General features: G+C 39.3%; 1 protein-coding gene across 2 annotated transcripts in view; it reads right to left on the bottom strand.

Annotated features, from left to right (window-relative positions):
- Window positions 1–457: 457 nt before the first annotated feature.
- Window positions 458–23,838, bottom strand: part of PCDH9 (protocadherin 9) — a 1,631,603-nt gene continuing 1,608,222 nt past the window's right edge. For both annotated transcript variants that reach the window (XM_075265428.1, XM_075265429.1), the window contains one exon: window positions 458–2,454. In XM_075265428.1, coding sequence (XP_075121529.1) covers window positions 2,081–2,454 — 374 coding nt within the window. In that variant the 3' untranslated portion in view covers window positions 458–2,080. The remainder of the gene's footprint in view (window positions 2,455–23,838) is intronic.

The raw sequence follows: 23,838 nt of genomic DNA, 5'->3' as shown, positions 1-23,838 counted from the left end.
CCCAAGTGTGTAGCTTGAATATGTTAGGATGTTTTTTTCTGATTTTCCATTACTCATAGAACAGGTCCTGTAAAATATTGGAACTAAGCAGTGGAACACCCTTGGGTTGCACACTCAATTGTGTGCATGTATCCATATGTCTCTATGGTCTGAAATGTGGAGAGAACATTTCTGTGTGTCTTACTGTTTGCGTTTCCTTGTTGTTACTTTTGGAGTCTTGGGCTTCTGATTCATAAGCAAAGATGTTAAAACAAGTTAACTGTGTTTCTTGATATAGAATATTTGTGTTTTCCCTGGGTCCATCAATGTGTTACACCATGTGTAAATTAAAAACATAATAATAATAATATAAAGAAGCCTGAGACTGGATTATTGCAGTTTCTTGAAATATAAACCCAGAAAAAAATCTCAATGCAACATTGAATCCCAGAGTAACTGAACACAGACTTTGGTTTTAAAACATTTATTGCAAGAGCTAAATAACTGTAAATAACGTTGAACTGGCAAAGCAGTAACAAGGATAACTGGTTAGATACGTATTCTGTCATAGTCATCAAACACCCCTCACAAACTGACAAATTACTGCAAAAAAGCAATGCACCCTTTCCCCTTTTCACGCCTAAATTGTGGATAAAATTGTGAGTTGCTATACACAAAATATATTTCTTAAAAAAAGAAACCAAAAAGAACCATCCAATTAACAAACTCTTCATAGATGTTTAATTGTGGCATAAGATATTTCTTTCAGTAAGGAGTTCTGCATGCTATTTATTGGTTTAAATTGTCTGTCATGCCTTAACTAAAACTTTGATAAAATGTTCCAATTTATGTCTACGTGCAACTGAGATTCTATGAACATCAGAATTCACTTTTGGCTAAACATTGATGTGATAATTTTTCCTGCCAGGCATTGGCCAATGATGGTAACAAACATTATTTAACAACATAAACTGATATCTAACTTTTTCTGCCAGTTGGCCTACTAGGAGAATGCCCTGTTATACTATGGATTCACAACACATTTAATATTTTGTGGCTAATGATCTAAGAAAAAACACTTGTGTTATTACAGCACACTGACAACAAAGGGTGCCATATTAGCAATAAAACTGTTTTCACGACTAGATCAACAACATTAGGACTATAAGACGATTTTTATTGCAGGGTATTATTTGTCTTATTTCCAGTTTTATTTAATCTAAATATTTCCCATTCTTTTAAATTTGATACAATGTCTAAATGTTTAACATTAAGGATATATTAATATATATTGCCAAGTTAACTCCATTAGAGAACAATTTAATTGCTAAATGGCCTTCATACATCCCTACCACACTAAAACATGATCTTCTATATTTTAACACAAGTGTTTTAAGTTATTATATGTTAGACATAAAACACTGAAACACTCAACACTTGAAGTAAAAAAAAAATAACATAAAAAAGAAAATACTGCAGAATGCAACCTTGACACAAAAGTATGCTACAGTATATAAGTGAACTTTATAAGTACACAAAATTGTTAGTAGTAACTTGCTTCTATTTACAGGTATCTGAACACTGAATGACATACAAGTGTCCACTAACATTATTAATAGCACAATAGGTTTCATCTTTAAAGATTTAGCTGGTTTGTTTTGAAGTATGATGTCAAGTATAACTGTTCCAGCACATATCGACAACAACAAGAGCACAACTCATCTAATTTGATATGCTTCTCAACTACAATAATCCACACTGAATTCTGTCTTTTCCCTATTCCTATGTCTTTACAGCAAGATGTCTCCTGCAGTCTGTAGCAGCAGTCCAGGGTAAAAATAAATCTTCAAAAAAAAAAGGAATAAAAGAAAGAAAAAATATAAGAGAGTTTTCAACTCCATTCACCAAAATAATCACAAATCTAGAAATATATTTATTCACATATAGTAGAACACCACATTATCAATGGTGCCAACACAAAAGTATGCATATTTTCGTATATGTCGCATAGTTCTAGAGGTCTACTCAGTACGTGAAGCTCTGAACACACAATTATAGCAAACCTAGTTTGGCTAAAGTCAATGGTCCAAAAAAGACATGTTTATAGTTGCTGCTCCTTTGGGCTATCCAGAGCACCTGAGACTTGCTTGTAGGACTTTAAATTAGCCAAAGGAATGTCACTCATATGGTTTCCGCTTGTGAATTGTCCATCAGTACTTCCATATTGGTTTCGGTCATTGAACTGGTTTTTGTTGCTATCTTCTTTCCATGTTTTTGTCAATGTATGTCCATTAACCAATTTGTCCTTTTTCAGCCAATCTTTTTGAGGTGCAAATGTAGAAAGAGGTGATTTTGGTTGCTGGTAAGGACCCAGACTTGGTGGCATCCAGCAATTATCAGAGTGGCCCAAAACCAGGCATTCTTGGGTACACATTTCAGTAGCTTCAGCTAATCCTCTAGGACCAAGAGGACCATCTGCATGGAAGACAGAAAAATAAGACATGTATAAAACATGATGTACAACTAGGTACCAAAGAAATGTTTAATAAAATTCATTGCACACCAGTCATTTTAATTAAAATTACACATTTATTTATCTTCTAAACTGCACAAGTAGGAAGTTTAGTTTACAATTATAATGATTCCAATAGACTAAAACCATTAAGGAAACCAGATGATGGGCAGAATACTAACCAACTCCTTATTGGTTTAAGTGTTAGAGTACTGAGCTATTAAGATGTGAGATAAGAAAATTCATTCATCAAATGTATTGCATCAAATATTTCATCCCAATGTTTTTAATATTTGTTAGACCAAGCCATGTCATAATTTTAATATAAAGGGGCAACACGGTGGCTCAGTGGTTAGTACTGCAGCCTTGCAGTGCTAGAGTCCTGGGTTCAAATTACACGAGGCACAACATCTGCAAGGAGTTTGTATGTTTTCCCCGTGTTTGCAGGGATTTCCTCCCATTCTACAAAAGACATACTGATAGGAAAAAAAGTACATTATGATCTCTATATGGGGCTCTCAAACTATATAAAAAAGAAAAAAAGTTGCAGCAGAAAATCTGCATTTTCAAAACCGTTCATGTTTTAGAAAATTGCAGCATGTCAATTAAACCCATGGAAACAAAAGCATTTTCAGTAAAGGTATAATAGGGCCAGAAAGTCCGCAGAGGAAAACTCTGCAGACTTTCTGTTAAAAATGCTGATGACAAAAGCATGACAATTTTCCACAACAGTTTGTTCTGCAGCGTTTTTTTGCTTTGTCTCGCAACGTGGGGCCATGGCCTATAGGACGCCAGTCACATGGCAACAGCTAATACAACATAAAGGTCACGCCCACACTATTAGATATTAGATTAGTGTTACAGCACCATTTAAGTATTCCAAAAAAAAATACTGCATCACTATATATATATATATATATATATATATATATATATATATATATATATATTTATGATTTGTACTTTGCACCAGTATACAAGAGCTGCAGTGATGATAAGTAATGTAGTGGAGAAGATCGGACCAAAACTGTGGCACCATCAATGCAAGGACAATGTGACTTTGGATCTACATTACTTGCTGACAGGATAATAAGGATTACAGTGAGAAGCAGTAAATTTAAATATCAAGTACTACTAAAGAGAAAGATATGTGGAATTAATTGCTAGCTAAGCTGTAAAAGAAGGTTTAGTTAAGTCAAATGGAGTCTAATAATAAGAAAATTGAAATTACCTGTTGCATTATACATAATGAGTAAAGTTCTAAGGAGTCTTTTGAAAGAGTTGTTTAAAAAAATGTAAGAAACATCATAATGTACTAGGCTGATAGAAGTAGACTACAAGTTATATACTGTATAGATGCTACTGTTTCACTGCATACATATTGTATGCTATTTTCTATAGGTAGATATATAGTTTCCACTGTGCAATCTCTTCCAAATGTAATATTCAAATACATGCTAAAATGCACACAAACATGAAAAACAGACATATAATGGGCGTTTTCTTAATCATGCATCCATTTTTAGAACAATGAGAGTCCAACAGACAGACCAATACAAGTCCACGGGTCCTTTTCTAACGTTTGTCAAAAAAGATATGCAACCGTTTAATAGCCATTAAATATGGATGAATATTTTTGGTAAAAAATAAATAAATAATTACCGTATTTTTCGGACTATAAGACGCACTTTTTTCCCCAAAAATTTTTTGGGAAAAGAAGGGTGCGTCTTATAGTCTGAAGGTGGCGCCTGGCATCCGCTGTAATAGAGAGGCGGAAGCCGGCAAGTGATAGACGCCATTACAGGTGCCGGGGCCTGAGACATCGCTGCGCTCCTCTGCCCTGCATGAAGCCAGCAGCGGCAGGGGCTCCTCCGTCCCCCCGCCGCTGGCTTCATGCAGGGCAGAGGATCGTAGCGATGTCTCAGGCCCCGGCGTCTATCCCTCCCCGGCATCCGCCTCTCTAGTACAGCGGATGCCGGGTCAGTATCCGTGGCCCCTTCTCCCCCGGGGCCGGTCCCCACCAGGCCCGTACCTGTAAAGTTGCAGGCCGGCTCCTGCGCGGCGATATCGCAGGAGCCGACCTGTTCGGGTGACAGCCGGGAGCCTAATGAGGTTCCCCGGCCTGTCACTGCTATATTAGTATTGCGGCTGGTCTCTATGACCAGCCGTAATACTAATAGACAGAATGTCCCATAGACGGCAATACACTTGTATTGCCGTCTATGGGACTTGCGATCAAGTGACCGCAGGTTCAAGCCCCCGGGGGGGAATAAAATAGTAAAAAAAAAAAAAAAGCTTTAAAAATATGAAATAAATAAAAGTTCTAAATCACCTCCTGTTTTTTTTTTCAATACAAGGTGATCTAAGCAATAGATATCCCCCAAAATGGTATAACTAAAAATTACAGCTGGCCCCGCAAAAAAAACGCTCTATGCATCCCCGTACAGCTGCAGGGTCACCTGTCAATGTGGCCTTGCAGCTGTTGCAAAACTACAACTCCCATATATTAAATATTTTACCAGTTTTTGCTTCAAATTTTTTTTTCCCTATTTTCCTCCTCTAAAACCTAGGTGCGTCTTATAGTCCGAAAAATACGGTAAAACAATTAAGTTCATCCGTTTTTTTGACTGACAGTTACAATAGGATGACATACTCATTCAAAACAGACTTTAAAAATCAACTAATGGACAGAAAGCTGATGAAAAATAAATACCACAATGCAGAAAAAAAAACTTTGCATCTGTGTTTAATGTTGATTTTTCACAGCCTAAGGTTACATTCACACAGCAGTGAATAATGGTCATGTGATGTCCATTTTTTAATGGACATCACATGGCAGTGAATGGGGGTTATTCACAAGAGTATTATTTTGACGGTTCATTGTCAAAATGACTGTTGAAATATAGGTCATGTCCTATTTTTGACAGTTTACAAGGATCCCTCCATACAATGAATTGTGTAGGGATTCCTGAATACAGGTGCTGTTAGGTTGCAAGACGGCTGGGAGAATTGGATGTTTTTCACAGCTGAGGGCCTATGGAGTCCAAGGGGCACTTCTGAGGGCCTTTTTCAACTCTGTGGTATTATCAGCCATCTTCTTTAGAGTGGCCTGCTGGGGGAGTAGCATACCAGCTAGGGAAAGAAATAGACTTGACAGGGTGGTTAGAAGAGCCAGCTCTGCCTGGGGAGCCCCCTCGACCCCGTACAAGTGGTGGGTGACAGAAGGATACTGTCCTTGGTGAGCTACATGCTGAAGAACAACTCCCATCCCTTGTATGAAACATTGACAGAACTGGGCAGTACTGTAAGTGACTGACTGCTTCACCCCAAGTATGAGAAGGAGCGCTATCAGAGATCCTTCCTCCCAACCACTGTCAAGCTGTATAATCAACATCAGGCTAAGCGAAGATCACTCCGCACAGAGAACTAAATGATCCTGAGTCTTTATTTTCTTTTTATTTGCTATGACTCCTAGTATCTTTTTCTATCTGCTATGAGCTTGTATGTGTTCTTTCTTGTAATATATTAATGTATTATCCATACTGCTGTAACACACTAAATTTCCCCATAATTGAACTATTAAAGGATTATCTTATCTTATCTTTGGCTCAAAAAACCACAGCAAAATCTGCAACAAAAATAGCTGTGTATCCGCAATGTGGGGACTCAGTACTATTTCAACTACTAGTACAATAGATCTGATGCTGCTTTCATGAAAATAATTTAAAGCTAAGGCCCCACGTTGCAGAAAATGCAGCTTTTCTGTTGCAGATTTTGCTGTATTTTTTGAACCAAAGCCAGTTGTGGATTAAGCAAAAAGGAGAAGTATAAGGATTTCCTATATATTTCCCATTCTTGTTGTAGTCATTCTTCAATTTGGCTAAAAAAAAAAAAAAAAAAAAAGAAGGCAGCAAAATCTCAAAAAAAAGCTGTGTTTCTGCAATATGGAGCCTCAGCCTAAAGGAGCAGTATATAACCTTTACGTTGGGAGTCACAGATGGTTCATGAGCTCAATCAATATGGTTCATGCAGTGGTTGCAAATTACTTTTTCAGACCTATTGCCTGATGAATCCTTGTTGACTTTACTTCTACAAATTGATTTATATTTGTCATTTTAAGGAAATCTCAAGTATTTTATTTGTGAATATCTCCAAGGAAATGCACTTGGCCTAAAAAGTAATGAAATGTCACAAAAAAAATGTCATTAAAGAGGGCCAACCAAGTACAAATGCTAAATGACATTCCTCATTTACCGCTGCGCCCCTGATTAATTTAGCATTTTTGTTAACAAAAAATCCATCCTCCAGTCCAAAAGATAGGACTCCTGGAAGGTCATGTGTAAATTAGCTCTTATTCTCCAAGTGGGGAGTAAAATTTTGTTTTTCGCAGAGAAAATAAAAGGTTACTACCCACTTGGTGAATGAGACCTAATTTATGAATAAAGTTCCAAAAGCCATATCTTTTAAATGGGTGGACAAACAAAGCGAACAAACACCACATTGATCAGGGTATCCGAGTTTTCATAAAAAAGTTGAAATATCTGCTGAGTCTGAGTCTTGCTAAGAAATCAAGCGATCAGTTTATCTTCTGCTAATAGCCTCATTATGGCTGCAGTAGATTTTACTTTCCTCCCTAAGAATGTATACCCCCTTCACATATCCAATATTGCTAGTACTAATGATTTCTTTACATGTGATTCTGCAAAGAGTAATTGCAAAATAGCACAAAAAAAAAAAACAACTGGGAAAAGTGAACATAATATAAAAGATACAGGGATAATGTATTGCAAATTCAGGGCATGATGCAGCTATACAGATCTATCACACATGGTTGGTCCGGTGCCCAGTGTTCTCATTCTTCTTCGCCTCGCTTCCCCCGCCTCCCAGGTTAGTGTTAAAGAGCTAGGAAGCAGGCGGGGCCTGTGGCTTAGGAGAGTGTGGGTGGGTACTGGGAGGGGAAATGTCACGTCTCCCCGCCCTGTACCCGCCCACACTCTCCTAACCTGGGAGACGGAGGAAGCGAGGTGAAGAAGAACGAGAACACCGGGCACTGGACCAGCCATCTCTGCAGGTAAGTGGACACCAGGGGGGACTAAGTAGCCAGAGGATTAAAAAAAAAAAAAAATTCTCTGGCTACTTAGTGATTAAAAAAAATCACTACACAGCGTGGATTCTAACATTTACAGCGTTCAATTGTTAGATTCCATGCTGTGTGAATAGTGAATAGGATTGTTTTTAAAATCCGATCTCCGATTAGTAAAAAAAATCCCATTGACTTGCATTGGGATCGGAATTGGGATCGAGATCGGGTTCGAACGAAAAGTGATCGGAAATGGGATTTCAAAATCGATCCTGAAAAGTCAAGATGGGGTCAACCCTACTTGGTACTCATTAAGTTATCTTTTAAAAAATCATTATAGAATATTTCATCTATTGTATTATAAATGTGAAAAGTCACTGCTAATGAAGCCAAATACAAATGACAGATAGAAAATGGGAACAGTTAAGAGCTTGGAGTCACATTCCAAAACTCATGTATGGTACGTTGCCAATGGTGACTTCATCAAGTAGGTAAAAATAGTTTGTTGTGAGTCTTGAACACATTGAAGCCAATAAAATGAGATCATTCTGATCTTTAGGACTTCACAAGCAGTGCACAAAGCTTTACTGTAGACAAATGAGCTAGATAAAAAGATGAAAATGCTTATTTATTGTATTTTTAGACTCCATCTAAACCACACGTTTTATCATTTCACTACAAGTTTTAAAGAGGATCTTTCAGGTTTTCTAACACAGGATATGTTATATATTGTTACAAAGTTTCCCCCCTTGCTGAGATGCCACTTTCAGCTATCAATATTTCTGTACTATCAGGGAGGTAGTCCTTACAGCCCAGCACCATTGCTGGGTGATGTGGAACATCTCCTGACAGTACACTTGTGAAGAGGGCATTTTCCACCATCCAGCGATGATGTTTGGCTATAAGGACAGCTTCCCTGACAGTAAAGAGATAAACGTAGCTGAAACTAATAACAACAATACCTAAGCAAGGGGAGAGACTGCAAACAAATAAAGAAAGTGTGCTAAATTCAGCCCAGAATCAGATTACAAATTACATAAAATATGTTAGAGGATTTCAATGGCAACTACAAATTACACTTTTCCTCCCTATATCTCCTCCCTTGTCCCTGTCTAGCACCCTAACCATCGTCTATGTTCTGCCAATGAACTTAGGCTTGTACTCTCTGTTATTCAAATATCCCCCTCCCATCTCCAAGACTTTTCTTGAGCTGCTCCATTGCTTTGGAATCCTCTACCCCAGACAATCCAATTAAAACCCAACCGCAGCAGCTACAAACATGCTCTGAAGTGACATCTGTTTAAGTAAGCTTATGACATGACCTAAACACATTGTTCTACATTTCTGCACACTAAGCTAATATGCACTTAGTAGCAGTATTTTCACAGATATTGGCTGGTGACGACTGACGCTAGGTTCACACTAGCATTCGGGTCTCCATTCTCAGCTTTCCGACTTCTGCATGCAGAAGACGGAAAGCTGTCAGAGCGGGTCCGGCCATGAGCTCTCTGTGCTCTCTGCCGCAAAATCGTTTTTTTTTTTAATCAGACACAGAGTACTACATGTCCGACTCTGTGTCTGATTTTAAAAAATTATTTTGCGGCGGAGAGCATAAAACGTGAATGGGTATGAAAGAGTCCTGCAGGTTTCCGTCTCCTGCCTCTGTTTTGTGCAGGAAACGGAAACCTGCATTAACGGAGACCGGGCGCAGATGTGAACGAGCCCTGATAGAGCTTCAGTTACATGACCATTTTAATAAAAGCGAGCTGAACCAAACAAGACCTTTTACCTCTAGTATCGCTATTTCCTCATAGACTGTAAGCGATCTTTGTCCCATTGTAATATCAAACATTGTCTGTTCATGTACTCTCTGATTTGTGAAATGTTGCGGAATATGTTTGAGTTATATAAATACAATTATTATTACTATATTAGCTGAGTATATGCCCTGTATGCATATCCTCTTATTCCTGCTATCCTTTTGCAAATTCTTGTAACTAGACTTTGACCTTCACTCAATTTTCTTTGAAATATTTTACTTCACTTTATTTTGATACACCTATACAGCAATAGTAATATGTATGTCATCATATTATGTCATTCTATTGGAAGACACGTAAAGTCAGGAGTAATGCCATGCTTACTATAACACTTTACATCACTAAAGTATATCATGGCCATTATAATGCATGACCATATTAACATTCTTCTAATCGTTACTTCCATAATGAAAGATAAACCTGAAGGCAGAGAAATATATAGAATTATGAAGGAATATAACCTGCTGCAGTCTGTAAGAGAATAACAAGATTTATTTTTTTTTTTTTTTTTTTTTTTTTTTAGAAGTAAACATGTTTCTATGACTTTCTGTAAAATATGACTTAGAAATGAGGAGCAGCAGCCAAGGGCAAGACACCAAGGGCAGTAGAAGAAGGGTACTATTTACCAGGTACGTTCAAAGAACAGAATTGTTCTCATTTTGCTTCTTTACAATGAAAGGTCTATGCAGTATCATCATAATTGCTCTTGTTTTATACAGAAATCATTTTTCTTTATTTCTATGTGTAAGCTTGGGAGCAATTTTCAAGATGGAAAAACGCTAATGTTACACAACTGCAAATGACGATCAATACAAGTAAATTGGATATTGTAGCTTCACAATGAAAATGGCTTTAATAACACTGGATGGACAAACTAGTGATTAGTACAGAACAAAAAGAGTTTTTTTAATAGAGATGTTTCATACATCAGAATAATACCAGTCTATTTCTCAATGGATCTGATTCTGCGGTATCGCTAAACAGGAAACATCTAAACTGTGTGTCAGTGAAGTTTAGGGATGTCTGACTGATTCATCTGTAGGCATTGGACTGAGAAATTATAAGGTCATTTACCCGGAGGAGCTAATGATAAAATTTCCTGCTACTGGCAGTTAGAATAAACACTCAATTTTGTTCTGTGTTTTGGACGATGAGAAAAACCTAGAACAGTTCAACCTTTTATCTATGAATCCTCTTATTTATCAAACCTTTATAGAGAAACAAGTGTGAAAACCTTATTTTTCCATTTGAATTTTTGCCTGTAGTTATGATGTCCAAGGTCGCTGATGTTTCTCATGCTGGTTTATGAATAAGGAAATATCAAGCTTCTCCCTGCAGTGGACTGGACCTTGAACACTACCTGAAGGCTGATTTATGTGCAGCCCTATGTGCAGGGGTGTGGAGATAAGCGAAGAAGTGAGGGTATAATCTCCAAATGCAACCAAGAAGGAAGTAGGGAAAGGCACTGGCTGGAACAAGAAGAAATGCTATAATAACAATAATAGAGATAATACTGCTGCTATGGGCTCCTAAGCAGGGCTAGGGGTATGTGGATGTAGGAGGGTGCCTAGTGTTCCAGCTCATATTAGATGTGAAAGGGTGTAATTTTGTTAATAAAAATCAGAACTTTTTCGGTTCCTGTGTTTCCTGTGCTTGTGCCATGCAGGGGTGGAACACTAGCCCATGAGTTCTTTTCCAAATCTGACTGACCAATGAGCACCATCATTAGTCTGAGGAAAGTATCATTCATTGGCCAGCATTTCTCTCCTACTGCATGAAATACCTTCTTTCTGGTGTCAACTCAGCTTTGTGGGATCCAGAAATTTCAGATATAGTAAATAGCAGGCAGAATCTGTTAAAGGAATTCTACAGCCACTGCCCAGAGGCATAGCTAGCGGGGAAATGGACAGGTGGGGGGGGGGCATCAGCCCTGGGCCAAACTTGTGGCCTCTGCAACACGTTGCACATTAACTGTATAGGCATGACACAGATGCAGTTGAAATACATAGTAGAGGAGTAAGCCTCTCACTTTCTACTCTGCAAGTAAGTAGATCATAAGCCACCAGCCAATACATTAAATGTAAAAGCCACATGAAGTACTATTCATTTTCAATGTATTTTATGCCTTATGTTTTATAATTTAGGGAAGGCAACAGGATGGAGATGTTATGTAGGTGAGAACAATGTGGTTCAGATGCCTGGAAAAGTGAGGAGCCAAAGATATCTTTGTTACAAACATTACTGAGACCCAGCTGGAAGAAGTGATCATGGCAGTTTTGATGGAAGAAACAAGAAACGTGACCATTACAGTCAGAGATTTCACCTGTAAGTCGCTACTATATATAACTTAATGGTCTTCACAGACCTGTGTAGAGCTGCTATCTACCACTATATGGTTGCTCTATAGTGAGAATATTGGAGTTGGAATTGGGGACCCATTTAGATGTGTTCACCCCCATTCTTGTGCTGAACCCTTAGCTATGCCTCTGCCAAATACAAAGCGAGGTGAAGAGATCTTTGATACAAATATCTCCCCTTTTCTTTCCCTTTACTTAAAAAAAAGGTATAAATAAATAGTACAAATAATTGTAAAAAAAAAAAACAAAAAAAAACCTTTGTATTAGATCTTTCAGAGAAAAATGTCTACCAAAATAGACACAAAACAGGTACACATTAAGGATACTTAAAGAGTTTTTCTTGTGTTCTACTTTAACATTTAGTGTTATATTCTGAGAGCCATACATTTTTCATTTTTTTTACATCAACGGAGATGAATGGAGGCTTGTTTTTTTTGTTTTTTTTGTTTTTTTTTTTCTGGATTTGTGCCAACTCAAAATTTGTCCAAACTCAAATTTTGGAAGGATTATTGTTAGGGAATTGCTAGATGACAATTCCCCAGAAGCTGCTGGAGAACCCTGGAGGAAGGGACAGTGTGCCAGGCCCTATCCGACGTAATAGGTGGCAACTCAAAGACGATCTCTTCCTATATATGTGATACACAAAACGCAGAAAAGACAAACAAAAACAAAGGGAGGTCAGCTAGCCTGGGTTGGTAACAGTCGATCAATGCACTGCCAAATCGACGTCCAAAAGATTAGTCAGTAGGGAAAGCCAGAGGTCAAGGATTAGAATACAAGTAAATTAACAGCAAGAGAAGCCAGCAAGCACAAGGCAATAACAGGCACCAGTGTGAATGTGAGCCAAAACTAAATAGGGGAGGATGAACCCACCCTGTACCTGACAGGAAGGCAGGCTGTCACTCACAGGGCAAGACAAAATTTAACCACATAATGGACAGAGGCAACAAGGCCAGAAGACGGGTGTGGTGCAAATTCAATTACAGAACTAGAGCAGTGCAACTAAAAAAAATATCAAACTGCACACGCCTCCTGCGTCGCAGCATGCGAGCAGAGGGTGGCGCAGAGACCCAAACAGGCAGAGATGTTACAATTATAATGAATGTGATTAGCAATAGAGATGAGCGAACAGTGTTCTATGGAACACATGTTCGATCGGATATCAGGCTGTTCGATGTGTTCGATTCGAATCGAACATCACGTGGCAAACTCCAAAAAAATTTGATTCCCCTCCCACCTTCCCTGGCGCTTTTTTTGCACCAATAACAGCGCAGGGGAGGTGGGACAGGAACTACGACACCGGAGGCATCGAAAAAAATCGGAAAAAGTCATTGGCTGCCGAAATCAGGTGACCTCCATTTTAGACGAATAGTGGATTTCAAATCCGGGTCATATGAGAATGTGAACTTTGTGACTAAGAGACAGGGATAGCTGTACAGGCAGGGATAGCTAGGGATAACCTTTATTTAGGTAGGAATGTTATTAAAAATTACTTTTTGGGGCTCTATCGGGTGTGTAATTGTGATTTTTGTGACATAAACTTTTTCCCATAGGAATGCATTGGGCAGCGCTGATTGGCCAGAGTACGGAATTCGACCAATCAGCGCTGGCTCTGCTGGAGGAGGCGGAGTCTAAGATCGCTCCACACCAGTCTCCATTCAGGTCCAACCTTAGACTCCGCCTCCTCCGGCAGAGCCAGCGCTGATTGGTCGAATTCCGTACTCTGGCCAATCAGCGCTGGCTCTGCTGGAGGAGGCGGAGTCTAAGATCGCTCCACACCAGTCTCAATTCAGGTCTGACCTTAGACTCTGCCTCCTCCGGCAGAGCCAGCGCTGATTGGCCGAAGGCTGGCCAATGCATTCCTATAGGAATGCAGAGACTTAGCAGTGCTGAGCCAGTTCTGCTCAACTACACCGTGTGCCGGTCAGCCCATCTGATATAGCAGAGCCGAGTGTGCACTAGAACCCTTATGCACACTCGGCTCTGCTACATCAGATGGTTCTGCCTTGGCCAGCCTTCGGCCAATCAGCGCTGGCTCTGCCAGTGGAGGTGGAGTCTAAGGTCGGACCTGAATGGAAACTGGTGTGGAGCGATCTTAGACTCCGCCTCCTCCAGCAGAGCCAGCGCTGATTGGTCGAATTCCGTACTCTGGCCAATCAGCGCTGGCCAATGCATTCCTATGGATTCCTATATCCACACTCGGCTCTGCTACATCTGATGTGCCGGTCAGCCCATCTGATATAGCAGAGCCGAGTGTGCACATGTGATGTAGCAGAGCCGAGTGTGCACACTCGGTTCTGCTACATCTGATGTAGCAGAGCCGAGTGTGCACACTCGGCTCTGCTACATTTGATGTGCTGGTCAGCCCATCTGATATAGCAGAGCCGAGTGTGCACACTCGGCTCTGCTACATCTGATGTGCCAGTCAGCCCATCTGATATAGCAGAGCCGAGTGTGCACACTCGGCTCTGCTAGATCTGATGTAGCAGAGCCGAGTGTGCACACTCGGCTCTGCTATATCAGATGGGCTGACCATCACACTCGGCTCTGCTACATCAGATGTAGCAGTGCTGAGCCAGTTCTGCTCAACTACACCATGTGCCGGTCAGCCCATCTTAGCAGTGCTGAGCCAGTTCTGCTCAACTACACCGTGTGCCGGTCAGCCCATCTGATATAGCAGAGCCGAGTGTGCACACTCGGCTCTGCTATATTAGATGGGCTGACCGACACACGGTGTAGTTGAGCAGAACTGGCTCAGCACTGCTAAGTCTCTGAATTCCCATAGGAATGCATTGGCCAGCCTTCGGCCAATCAGCGCTGGCTCTGCTGGAGGAGGCGGAGTCTAAGGTCGGACCTGAATGGAGACTGGTGTGGAGCGATCTTAGACTCCGCCGCCTCCAGCAGAGCCAGTGCTGATTGGTCGAATTCCGTACTCTGGCCAATCAGCACTGGCCAATGCATTCCTATGGGGAAAAGTTAGCTTGCAAAAATCACAAGTTGACAGGGATTTCCATGAAATAAAGTGACTTTTATGCCCCCAGACATGCTTCCCCTGCTGTCCCAGTGTCATTCCAGGGTGTTGGTATCATTTCCTGGGGTGTCATAGTGGACTTGGTGACCCTCCAGACACGGATTTGGGTTTCCTCCTTAACGAGTATATGTTCCCCATAGACTATGATGGGGTTCGAAAACCCGTTCGAACACTCGAACAGTGAGCGGCTGTTCGAATCGAATTTCGAACCTCGAACATTTTAGTGTTCGCTCATCTCTAATTAGCAACAGTAAATGAATATAATAACACTGTAAGGCTGGGTTTACATCTGCGCTCATTGCCTTTTGGGGCTTTCAGTCCCCCAAACTGAGGACATTTCTCTCTACAATTTTGGGCAGAAACCATCTGTAACCACTTTTTAAATAGATTGGATTTCTATTTTTTGAGTCCCAAGTGGACACGAAGAATGGAAACCCACATGCGGGTGTGAACCTGGTGTAAGCTTGAAGTTATACTTTGTCCGGAAAACAAAGCAAGTATACACATAGTATATATTTGTGTATGTGAATATAATATGTATATGAAAAATAAAAGATGAGCTTACCATAAAGCACTGTGAAACAGATAGAGAATGGTTTCTTCCTAGACTTTTTAATGGAAATGTGTTTTTTATCCCTCATAATTTCAGGAAATGTATTCAAATGAAGAATATAATGGACATATACAAGAATGTAATGTTATATATAGAACATAGAACTGCTTTATTCCAATGTACTTTTCTCTTATATATTACTGTGATAAAAATGCACATATTAAAAATTATTTTTTTAGAAAATGCATTTAGTCTGTCACTCTATTACACTGTCTGCTAATTCATATCTCAATTAAATATCCATAACCCTCTGAAAGAATTTCAGCTGAACATTTGCCTTTGTTCACCTCTAATAAAAATATTCTACTATATTAAACAATATTAAGTTTCTTTAACAAAATTGTCTTCATTTTGTATGCTTTTAATTTGTTACTCTAGAATTCTATGAATTGTGTTATTATACACCTTACAAGTCGCTTTCTATTTTGAGTTCAGCAATGTTTAATAGACTAGTGAGCTTTATTGACTTTCAAAATGCGGTTGAAATCCATGCACCAATTGCCTTTACAAATATGACTGTATGAAGGTTAACTATTTGGCAGATACTTTAGTCCAGGTCTGGGAGGAGATCCCTCAGGAGACCATCCAAAACCTCATCAGGAGCATGCTCAGGTGTTGTAGGGAGGTCATACAGGCTTGTGGAGGCCACACACACTACTGAGCCTCATTCTGACATGTTTTAAGGACATTATATCAAATTTGGATCACCCTGTAGTGTGTTTTTCCACTTTCACTTTGAGGGTGACTCCAAATCGAGGCCTCCATTGGTTAATAAATTTGATTTCCATTGATTGATTTTTGTGTGATTTCGTTGTCATCACATTCAACTTTGTACAGAACAAAGTATTCAATGAGAATGTTTCATTGATTCATATCTAGGATGTGTTATTTGAGTGTTCCCTTTATCTATTTGAGCATTGTGTGAGTGTATATATATATATATATATATATATATATATATATATATATATATATATATATATACAGTCCTATGAAAAAGTTTGGGCACCCCTATTAATCTTAATCATTTTTAGTTCTAAATATTTTGGTGTTTGCAACAGCCATTTCAGTTTGATATATCTAATAACTGATGGACACAGTAATATTTCTGGATTGAAATGAGCTTTATTGTACTAACAGAAAATGTGCAATATGCATTAAACCAAAATTTGACCGGTGCAAAAGTATGGGCACCTCAACAGAAAAGTGACAGTAGATCCTCCTTTTGCAAAGATAACAGCCTCTAGTCGCTTCCTGTAGCTTTTAATCAGTTCCTGGATCCTGGATGAAGGGATTTTGGACCATTCTTCTTTACAAAACAATTCAAGTTCAGTTGTTTGATGGTCGCCGAGCATGGACAGCCCGCTTCAAATCATCCCACAGATGTTCAATGATATTCAGGTCTGGGGACTGGGATGGCCATTCCAGAACATTGTAATTGTTCCTCTGCATGAATGCCTGAGCAGTGTTTTGGATCATTGTCTTGCTGAAATATCCATCCCCGGCGTAACTTCAACTTCATCACTGATTCTTGAACATTATTCTCATGAATCTGCTGATACTGAGTGGAATCCATGCGACCCTCAACTTTAACAAGATTCCCGGGGCTGGCATTGGCCACACAGCCCCAAAGCATAATGGAACCTCCACCAAATTTTACAGTGGGTAGCAAGTGTTTTTCTTGGAATGCTGTTTTTTTTGGACGCCATGCATAACGCCTTTTTGTATGACCAAACAACTCAATCTTTGTTTCATCAGTCCACAGGACCTTCTTCCAAAATGAAGCTGGCTTGTCCAAATGTGCTTTTGCATACCTCAGACGACTCTGTTTGTGGCGTGCATGCAGAAACGGCTTCTCTCTCATCACTCTCCCATACAGCTTCTCCTTGTGCAAAGTGCGCTGTATTGTTGACCGATGCACAGTGACACCATCTGCAGCAAGATGATGCTGCAGCTCTTTGGAGGTGGTCTGTGGATTGTCCTTGACTGTTCTCACCATTCTTCTTCTCTGCCTTTCTGATATTTTTCTTGGCCTGCCACTTCTGGGCTTAACAAGAACTGTCCCTGTGGTCTTCCATTTCCTTACTATGTTCCTCACAGTGGAAACTGACAGGTTAAATCTCTGAGACAACTTTTGGTATCCTTCCCCTGAACAACTATGTTGAACAATCTTTGTTTTCAGATCATTAGAGAGCGGGCTGTCCATGTTCGGCGACCATCAAACTTAACTGAACTTGAATTGTTTTGTAGAAAGAAATGGTCCAAAATACCTTCATCCAGGAACTGATTAAAAGCTACAGGAAGCGACTAGAGGCACCGGTCAAATTTTGGTTTAATGCATATTGCACATTTTCTGTTAGTACAATAAACCTCATTTCAATCCTGAAATATTACTGTGTCCATCAGTTATTAGATATATCAAACTGAAATGGCTGCTGCAAACACCAAAATATTTAGAACTAAAAATGATTAAAATTAATAGGGGTGCCCAAACTTTTTCATAGGACTGTATATATATATATATGTACACACGATAGAACAACATATCAGGTGACCCTATTGTAGAACATATTGCATTACTATATTTCCTTCACCTAATAACTTGCATTATTAAAGACTGACATGGTGTATTTTGCATTCTTATTACTGCTTTCTTGATGAAACTCTCTTCCATTCATTGCATAATTGTGGTAGCTGCAGGCATGTTCTGTAGTTTGGTGTCTATTGGAGGAGTCTACAGAAAATGTTCCATAATGAGGAATGACAAATGCTATAGTGAATTATAAATATGAAATCCTGTCAAAATCTACCTAAATCACTGATCTTCCTGCAGTTTAGTGTTCTGCTTTGGGATAGAACTTATCAAAATAATAGAGTACTCAAGAACATCATACCCATTTAGTGTCAAACCTAAAACTGTTCCCAACTGTTTTGTGCTAACAATCCGTCCAATATGGTGGCAAGTTGCCAAGAAATTCAAGCTCAGGGAAAGAAACTACTACAAAAAAATGTAGTTCTAAGAAAATTAAAAGCAATATTTAAGAAGATTATCACCCTTGGAATGAAGATATTCATTTATTAAACAGCAACTTCACAGACAATGAATCCCATAGTATAGAAAGTAAAAGTGACATTTATATCTTACTCGATAAATTCTGTATAATTAAATGAAACTTGAAATATATCGAGGAGGTTTCCCCTCCCCCCTTTATTTTTGCAGCACTAAAATTGTAATATATAAAAAAAAAACCACCTTTTGATTTGCTAAACATGTGTCCATTGTTGGCAGCATAATTTAATGTGCAATTGCTTGTGGGGTCTCGTCTTTGAGTCTGAAAAATGAAGGTATTGAGATCTTGCTGTTTCACACTGATCAAGTGACATATTTGATTAAGTGAGCTAGGAAGCACTCATCTATACAAGTGTCTGCCTCAGCATGTCCTGCAGAGAAGCACAGCACCTAGGCAAAGTATATGCACATATTGCATATTTAACAGGTTACATCTGGGACTCATTTTTCCTTCCCTACAATTTTATAACTTCTTTTTCTAATATAATAGCTCCCCCCTGAGTTTGAGTTTCCTTCTTGAAATCTTACTGGTACTTAAATAAAATAAAAATCTCTCAACCATGGTCTGATTCACATATTGTAATTTTAGGTCATAATAGCCATTAACATAAATTTACTTTTTTTTTTGCTAAGAAATTTCATTTTTGTGCATCTAATGTTCAACATTTCTTAGACCTTGAGTGGCTAAAATAATACCGCCATGTTAACAGCATTTTTAAAATAAATCTTTATATTGTACCTGTTCCTAATAGGAGCAACTACAATATTGCCTAATGAGTTTAATCTGAATGTATATAATTTTTTTTATGTATATTGTGAGCCCCACATAGAGCTCACAATGTACATTTTTTCCCTATCAGTATGTCTTTGGAATATGGGATGTAAATCCATGCAAACACGGGGAGAACATACAAACTCCTTGCAGATGGTTTTTTGCCCTTGGCGAGATTTGAGCACCAGGACTCCAACACTCCAAGACTGCAGTGCTAACTAGAGATGAGCGAATACTGTTCAGATCAGCCGATTCGAACAGCACGTACCATAGAAATGAATGGATGCACCTGGTACTTCCGCTTTGACGCCAGCCGGCCGCTTAACCCCCCGCATGCCGGCTACGTCCATTCATTTCTATGCGAGCGTGCTGTTCGAATCGGTTGATCCGAACAGTACTCGCTCATCTCTAGTGCTAACCACTGAGCCACCGTATGGCCCCTAATCTGATTGTATATCATCCTATTAATATTATAAATGTGAAAGTTTGTGGGTTTGTGAGTTTGTGTGTTTGGATGTTCGGATGTTTGTTCCTCAATCACGCAAAATCCGCTCCACCGATTTGGCTGAAATTTTCCACAAACATAGTCACTACACTCGATTGCGCAATAGGCTACTTTTCGTCACAATAGCGCACATACGTTTGTGCCAGGACCCCTACAAAACCCAAACTCACACCATCTCTGCAATCTCACACACTTTGGACTATAGCAAGCCCCAAAATTCATATTGCCCTCTACAGCTTAGTCCCTAACCCCACACAATCACATATATACAGTGCCTACAAGTAGTATTCCACCCCCTGCAGATTTAGCAGGTTTGATAAGATGCAAATAAGTTAGAGCCTTCAAACTTCAAACAAGAGCAGGGTTTATTAACAGATGCATAAATCTTACAAACCAAAAAGTTATGTTGCTCAGTTAAATTTTAATAAATTTTAAACATAAAAGTGTGGGTCAATTATTATTCAACCCCTAGGTTTAATATTTTGTGGAATAACCCTTGTTTGCAATTACAGCTAATAATCGTCTTTTATAAGACCTGATCAGGCCGGCACAGGTCTCTGGAGTTATCTTGGCCCACTCCTCCATGCAGATCTTCTCCAAGTTATCTAGGTTCTTTGGGTGTCTCACATGGACTTTAATCTTGAGCTCCTTCCACAAGTTTTCAAGTGGGTTAAGGTCAGGAGACTGACTAGGCCACTGCAACACCTTGATTTTTTCCCTCTTGAACCAGGCCTTAGTTTTCTTGGCTGTGTGCTTTGGGTCCTTGTCTTGTTGGAAGATGAAATGACGACCCATCTTAAGATCCTTGATGGAGAAGCGGAGGTTCTTGGCCAAAATCTCCAGGTAGGCCGTGCTATCCATCTTCCCATGGATGCGGACCAGATGGCCAGGCCCCTTGGCTGAGAAGCAGCCCCACAGCATGATGCTGCCACCACCAGGCTTGACTGTAGGGGTGGTATTCTTGGGGTTGTATGCAGTGCCATCCAGTCTCCAAACGTCACGTGTGTGGTTGGCACCAAAGATCTCGATCTTGGTCTCATCAGACCAGAGAACCTTGAACCAGTCTGTCTCATAGTCCTCCAAGTGAACATGAGCAAACTGTAGACGAGCCTTGACATGACGCTTTGAAAGTAAAAGGTACCTTACGGGCTCGTCTGGAACGGAGACCATTGTGGTGGAGTACGTTACTTATGGTATTGACTGAAACCAATGTCCCCACTGCCATGAGATCTTCCCGGAGCTCCTTCCTTGTTGTCCTTGGGTTAGCCTTGACTCTTCGGACAAGCTTGGCCTCGGCACGGGAGGAAACTTTCAAAGGCTGTCCAGGCAAAAGTTCAATGGAGAGGACTAAAGATTGCTGGAAAACTAATTTGTCCTCTGTTGGAAAAATTTGCTGTCGTTCAAAATCTGCTAGTCTGATAGATAAAGCGGGGTATGGAAAGTACAGTACCAGAATAACACATTGGTTGGCTTCCTATGATTAGGGAAGGGCATATTGGATTCTGTAGGAATTTTTATTTTATTTTATTTTTTTGTAGATTGTGAGCCCCATATAGGTACATTTTTTTTTCTTCCTATCTGTATGTCTTTGTAGAATGGGAGGAAATCCACACAAACACAGGGAGAACATACAAACTCCTTGCAGATGCTGTTCCTGGCGGGATGCGAACCTAGGACTCCAGCGCTGCAGTGCTAACCACTGAGCCACCGTGTTGCTCCACATTCTGTAGGAATTTAACAAGGTCTTACTCATTTTAATTACATGAATCAAATGTATCTTTCCCAAAAACTTATGACTGTATGTTAATGATAAAAAAAAAAAATGAATGACATATTCCATTTACAAGAAATAAAAAAAATAGAAACCTTGTTCATTGGTACATATAACATTTTGATGATTTAGTAGCAGTTTGAAGGGAATATGAAAAACTGGACCATGTTAAATACAGTAAACATTACAAAATTAGAATTTTTAGACTGTTTTGATCCAGTTTTCAATGTAATGGTTTATATCAATACATTTGGGAAAGAGAATTGTGGACAGGGGTTATTTAATATCTATAAGTTCTTTTTTAGGGGTTGGAGGGGAATTGTCTTCATGAAGCAGCACATTTATGTACTTTGTATGAAGTCTGGGTTCATTTAAATAAAAATAAAAATTAACCCAATTTGATATTTTTCATACATACTTTATCTCTTATTTAATTAAAAACCTTAATTAAATTATTTATGTAGATTTGGGCAGGGCGATTATTTACAGCAATGAGCTTATGAATACAAATTACCGATTAAATTAAATATATTTATTTATTTATTTATTTATTTAACTTGGGCCTCATCCACCCAAGCTATAGAGCCATTGTTCTTCTACATGAGGCTGTATATGTAGTCTGAATAGTATATAAGAGTGCATATGTCATATATTGGCTTACACGTTTCTTAGCTGCATACTGCATTTTATTACTATAACTTTTAGGTTTATTAGTTTTATGCTTTGGGTGGTATTTAGGGTTGAGCGATCGTGTTTGGAAAAGATCGGATTCCGATCGTCGATCGAGAAAATTTCATGATCGCGATCGGAATTCCGAACACAATCTTTTTAGGTAGGATCGAAATCGGTGATTATTTCCCACAATGCTTTGCTACTGGCCAAGCATTGTGGGAAAAGCTAACAATGTTAGCCTTCACAATGAGTATACGCTCCGCTCATTCTGAGTGGAGCATATACTCAGTGTGAAGGTTCAGCTGCAGTTCCATAGGAATGAATGGAAGCAGCCGGCACACAGCCTTAACCCCCTGTGCGTCGGCTGCGTCCATTCATTCTAATGGGAGACTAGCTAACATCTCTATTAGCTACTTACCTGCAGAGATGGCTTGTCCGGTGCCTGGTGTTCTTGTTCTTCTTCGCCTCACTGACCCCACCTCCCAGGTTAGTATTAAAGAGCTATGAAGAAGGTGGGGCTTGAGACTTAGGAGAGTGTGGGTGGGTACAGGGTGGGGAGATGTGACGTCTCCCCTCCCAGTACCCGCCCACACTCTCTTAACCCGCCCACAGTCTCCTAATCTGGGTGGCAGGGAGCAGCGAGGCGAAGAAGAACGAGAACACCAGGCACCGAACCAGCCATCTTTGCAGGTAAGTGGACACCAGGGGGGACTAAGTAGCCAGAGGATTAAAAAAAATCCTCTGGCTACTTAGTGATTAAAAAAGACCACTAAACAGCATGGATTCTAACAATTAAAGCGTTCAATTGTTAGATTCCATGCTGTATAGTGAATAGGATTGTTTTTAAAATCTGATCTCCGATTAGTAAAAAAATCCCATTGACTTGCATTGGGATCGGAATTGGGATCGAGATCGGGTTCGAATGAAAAATGATCAGAAATCGGATTTCAAAATCAATCCTGAAAAGTCAAGATCGGCTCAACCCTAGTGGTATTACATTTTAATTCATTGTCCTATCTTAATGTTTTCTTCTGTATAAGGCTTATAATTATCAAATTCATTAAACACACATAAGAAAATGTGTATTCCTGTTCTGTACACAAAAATAAATACAAGCATAATTTTCTTTAATCGATCTATATTTCATCATTATTTTTTTTTTTTTTTAACTACTTTAGAACTGTCTAAAATCTTGAATTCTCCTTGACTATCCACATTTACATGCACCAGAACATGTTGTGTCTTCCTAAAAATAAAATCATCTTGCCATTTTTTGTGAGGATGATATATGTTGGGATTTGGTCATGTTCCAGATTGTGAATTTTATCAGGAGGAGAACCAGAGAAAGGTTTTCTCTCATTTTACTCCAAAGGGCAACAGCATTCAGCTGTAATGAGGTAATTTTTTTTCCAGTCGTGCACATTTGCCGTTCTGTCAGACTTAGTTGTTTAAAGCTGGCACTATCCTTTTTCCAAAGCGAGATAGACTCAATCACAAAACTATCAAAGACATTTCCCAACAACATCCTTCTAACACAGGAACAATCTTCTAAACATTAAAAATGTCTCGGCAGTCGGGACATTTTAAGATGAAAACTGCATGCTGATGAGTTTGCTATATATGCAGTCTTGGCAAATGTCCTCTGTTTGTACATTT

This window comes from Leptodactylus fuscus, chromosome 2 (genome assembly GCF_031893055.1).
Source record: "Leptodactylus fuscus isolate aLepFus1 chromosome 2, aLepFus1.hap2, whole genome shotgun sequence".
Lineage (NCBI taxonomy): Eukaryota > Metazoa > Chordata > Amphibia > Anura > Leptodactylidae > Leptodactylus > Leptodactylus fuscus.
This window is presented reverse-complemented; position numbering and strand designations above follow the sequence as displayed.